The sequence below is a fragment of the Montipora capricornis genome, chromosome 11, assembly GCF_036669925.1.
Source record: "Montipora capricornis isolate CH-2021 chromosome 11, ASM3666992v2, whole genome shotgun sequence".
NCBI classification, from domain to species: Eukaryota; Metazoa; Cnidaria; class Anthozoa; order Scleractinia; family Acroporidae; genus Montipora; species Montipora capricornis.
In genome coordinates this window covers 30,756,273-30,761,272 of record NC_090893.1, presented here as the reverse complement: position 1 = coordinate 30,761,272, position 5,000 = coordinate 30,756,273, and the positions used below count along the sequence as shown (strand labels likewise).

Sequence of the window (5,000 nt, the reverse complement as noted above, 5' to 3'; positions counted from 1 at the left end):
AACCGTCCCTTCACACTGAGCTCTATCCAAGCTTCAGACCGGTATCGAACCTTATGTTTGTGTCCTAGGCTACAGAGAAAGAAGCAACTTTGGGAATATTTATTTTCAAATGAGGAACTTCAGTCTGCTTATAAAGCTAACCATAGCTGTGAAACAGTTCTGATTCGAGTACAGGATGATATCCTCGAAGCCACTGACAGTCATCGTGGTGTTTTGCTTCTGTCATTGGATGTTTCGGCAGATCATGAAATTCTTTTGGGAAGACGCTCCTCTAGGTTCGGTATCAAAGGAAAGGCCCTGGATTGGCTACAATCTCACCTTACAAACCGCACTCAGTATGTGAAAGTGGACGACGCTTCATCTACGGTACGACCCCTTTATTGGGGTGTACGGTAGCCCACAACTGTCACGGCAAAAGCAAATACCTCACGGCAAAAGCAAATACTTCACGGCAAAAGCAAAGACCTCACGGCAAAAGCAAATACTTCACGGCAAAAGCAAACACCTCACGGCAAACCAAAAATGTCACGGCAAAAGCAAATATTTCACGGCAAAATCACAAACCTCACGGCAAAAGCAAATACTTCACGGCAAAACCAAAAAGCTCACGGCAAAACCACAAAACTCACGGCAAAAGCAAATACTTCACGGCAAAACCAAATACTTCACGGCAAAAGCAAAAAGCTCACGGCTAAAACAAAACCTCCCGGCAAAAGCAAAAACCTCACGACAAAACCAAAAACCTCACGGCAAAAGCAAATACCTCACGGCAAAAGCAAATACTTCACGGCAAAAGCAAAAACCTCACGGCAAAAGCAAATACTTCACGGCAAAAGCAAAAACCTCACGGCAAACCACAAATGTCACGGCAAAAGCAAATATTTCACGGCAAAATCACAAACCTCACGGCAAAACCAAAAAGCTCACGGCAAAACCAAATACTTCACGGCAAAAGCAAAAAGCTCACGGCTAAAACAAAACCTCCCGGCAAAAGCAATTACTTCACGGCAAAACCAAAAACCTCACTAGTCACGGAGCAAATGTCATGACATAAGGTGCGTTTTTTTGGGAAAATCTGAAAACTGATTCTTGGAATCCAAAGATTTTGCGGGGTTTTTTTGGCGAAATCCAAAAACGGATTATGAATCCAAAGTATCCACACTCGAGAAGGATACTTCGGATCAAATATAAATCCGGATTTTTGGGATTCCCCACTTCCGCGTTTTTTTGGGGGAAGGATTTGAAAAAAGTACTCTTGAAAAGGGGTTTTCCATATGATACACAACAGCTACGTGCATGACAGTTAGCTGAAATATTCTTCTCGCGTCATTTTTGCAGTACGATCGAAGACACGAATAGGTTCAAAAATAGTTAGGTGTCCTTCAAATTTCACACCAGAATACAATAAAAGTTTCTTGACAGCTAATGTTAGCACCTTTCCTACAGCTAAAAGCAGGAGCCCATGAGCCTCCATGTGCACTATATTCTTGAGTCAACCTTTGCCCGTATCTTTCTATTTTTAGAACCAACCCTTCAGCAGGAGACTGACATTTACATTAATTTACATCAATTCGCACAATTTGCGTACATTGTGTTTGCTAATTTGGTCTTCGTTAGACAATGAATTTATTCTGATTGGCTATTTTAAACAGCGCGTGCCGTGCAGAACAACTCTTGGCGCTCTAAAAATAGAAATATACGGGCAAAGGTTGACTCATAGGGCTTGTATGGGGAAGGCAAGCTCCTACTGATGGGCTCCTGTTAAGAGCTAAACTGCAAAAGTACAGTCTGTAATCGATTTGTAACACAGCACGCGTATTTTTCGTCATTTCTTTTGTCGATCGCTGGGGTATTTTTCTTTTCTGGTGGCATTTTCATTGAAAATTTTCTCCAAAACAAACCAGTTAACCGCTTTTTTTTATTGCACTCTGGGTTTGTTTGTTTGCGTTGTCATGAAAAATAATCCTGTTCCGGATTTTGCGTTTTTTTTTTGACACTGAAGAATTCAGCGATCCGAGATTACAAATCCGTGTTTGGATTTTCCCAAAAATACGCACCCCAAACCACGTGCACTGGTCTAGAAAAGTTCATTGAGACATAAACAGTTTTGGTGGCAACTTTGCAACTTGCTCCGACATGACATGGGGACTCAAAATTCTAACAGTTGGAGGCCCGCATGGAAACGAGGCTGGAGTAGAAAATCCCTGATATCTTACGTAACTACACACTGTTCCTTACCAAACGTTCCCACAATATATAAATCGCTGCGATTTTTTGGCAAATTTTTATTTGATTGGTTGTCACGTGACCCTGTAGCCTGGAAACGAGGCTGAAATATAAAGCTCCTTATCATTTTCATATACATGAACCGTTTATTACCAAAGGAGACTACATTATAACAATTGATGCACCTGATTGTTTTAAGTGGTGGTTAATCAAAATAATAGGCCACTTCGGAAAATACCATAATACTCTTTGTTTGTCCTTCCAAAATTTGCATAAGCATTGTTTCCAGTTTCTCTTAGGACTTACAATGGTCCCAAGGGAAAACAAAAACCATGCTTATGCAAAATTTGGGGGGACAAACAAAGAGTATTAAGGTTTTTTTCCGAAGTGGCCTATTGTCACGTGACCCGATGAACATGGAAACAAGGCTGTCGAGATGAGAAGTGTACATGAGCTGCATTGATGTTCCAGAGTTTCGAAGCAAGCAACCGTGGACAATTTTCCTGTCGGTGTACGTTGGATCAGTGGCTTGATCTGATCGGCGTTATTTCAAGTTGAGAAACTAAATATTTTAAGCAAGAGCCGATACAACGTAGATTTGATTTTTAGTGATAACAAGGGAAGCTTTTTTAATTTTAAAAGGCAGGACAATTGGTCCCAACGGTCTTAATATCCGCGAAGAAACGTATTAGATTTCAGTTTATTATTTTAGTGATTTCCGTTATTTTTCCGTGACTCTTAGTATTTGAATTCAAAATCTTTGTAACTGCCATGTTTTATCACATTTTTTCCAGTATTACGTCAACATCCATTTACCATATATATATATAAGTACATAGAAGCAATTCAATGTAAACTCTCATTGTACCTGAAGAAGGCTGGTTTGGCCAGCCGAAATATAGTACATCACTAAAAATCAAATCTACGTTGTATCGGCTCTTGCTTAAAATATTTAGTTTCTCGCATTGATGTTGTCTAAATTAGAAAGAAATGTTTGATTTATAAAGGCTACATTATTTGTGTAGGAATAAAACAAAAGAAAACGAGAATAAGTATTATTGCACCTAGAATTTATCTTTCCACTGTGAGAGCTAAGCATGTATTTTTTGCAGTGGAAGAGAGGAGAAGAGGGAGGGAGGGGAGGCAATGAGATCTTTTTTTCCTGTGAAACCCTGCTTCAGAAAAAGGTTTTTTTAAAAATGAGAGTCGGACTCTATCAGATCACAGCGAAATGAACATTTCCAAGGTTATCTCTAAGGGAAATATCAAGACTTTCTATTATATCTCATTAAGGGCCCACAGACGAATTTTTCGCGCGTTGCTAAGGAAGTGAAATGTTACTTCCGGTAACTGACGTCATCATATCATGAACTGACAAGAAAACCCACTCACAAGCAAAAGTCACCGCACAAACTGTTGTTTCCATCGAAGGTTTTTCCTAGCCCTTCCTCGCGCTCGTTCTCAGATCAACTGCGCATGCGTAAACGAACTGACTTCCGGTTTGAGAAAAAAGCTAAATTTCCGGCGGTTTTAAATTGAATTAATTTTTTTTTCACATGCCACGTTTCACCCCCAAATACAGAATATAGCTGAGCATTGATTTTTTAAAACCATCTTTTTTGAAAAAGTTATGGGTATTTCAGTATCGTTTATGTCTTTAAAAAGAACATTTTTCAAAATAAAAAGAAAATCATGCTTGGCTGGATGCAAAAACGAATGCAAATTATCAAACCATCGATTAAATACTCAAATTGCGTAGCACGGAGACAAATTTAGAGTTTTCTTTTATTGGTCACGTGACCATGGGCGTGGTATGATGACGTCGTATTTAGGGTCATCGGCTCACAAAAGTTGGAAACTGACCAAAATAATGCCAAATTCTCTCAAATTACTTAACCATTACATCCTTAGCAACGCACCCCAAAAAATATGTCAGTGGGCCCTTAATAGTGGCCTTAACTTGTTGGGCTGTGCCAGACTTTGAAAAGACAGGTTTACACCAGGTGATGGCAGCGATTAAGAACTTTACAAATCCTTTCTCAGTAGGGTGATGGTTCAGCTTCTATTAAAACACTGAACTCTATAATCTGGTCACCAAAGTGGTCATGTCTGAGAAAATCAAGAATGACTTGTGTCAACAGAGTCAAACAGGCAGAAGACTGTTCTAAACGTTTGTTGATGAACGGATCAAATCAGAGAAGGTGAACCTTTGGTTGACCATGAAGAAGCGTAAGCTCCAAACTTGGAAAAGCAGTGGCAAGGTAGAAAAGGTGAAAGCCGCAGACAAGTTCTCGATAGTCCCAAGGTCTCTGTTTGCTCCCTACGGTAGGTACCATGCTGCACTGCTCGTGCAAGAGTGCTCTTATGCACACTTCGGAGAAGCTCAAGGAAGAGGGGGGAGGGGATCGATATGCAAGTCAAGGTCGCCATAGTTGATGCAATGGCTGAAGTCCAGTTATTAGACAAGGAACTGCGCTTAATTTTTGCCAGATATGATTTCCCAACGCCCCTGCAATTTGCTACACGGACCAGAAGACAAGGCTCCCGACACCCTGTTTATTATCGCATTACCGATTCAACACATATCGGCAAAGTGCCGTTGAAGAAACTGACCAAGGCAGAGCTAACCGCCTTTCTGGCAAAGAAGGTAAAGGAGCGTGGTTGGGTTGTTGGAGGGAAGATTGTTGTGGCATGGGGAACGGATGTGAAGCGACACACAAAGGCATGGGACATCTTCAGAGTGACCATGAAGAGGCAGATAAGAGGATGGTATT

General features: G+C 40.6%; 1 protein-coding gene across 1 annotated transcript in view; it reads left to right on the top strand.

Annotated features, from left to right (window-relative positions):
• The window catches only part of LOC138023363 (uncharacterized), a 947-nt gene extending 551 nt beyond the window's left edge, over positions 1-396 (top strand). The window contains exon 2 of the mRNA XM_068870374.1: positions 69-396. Coding sequence (XP_068726475.1) covers positions 69-396 — 328 coding nt within the window. The remainder of the gene's footprint in view (positions 1-68) is intronic.
• The last annotated feature ends 4,604 nt before the right edge of the window (positions 397-5,000 follow it).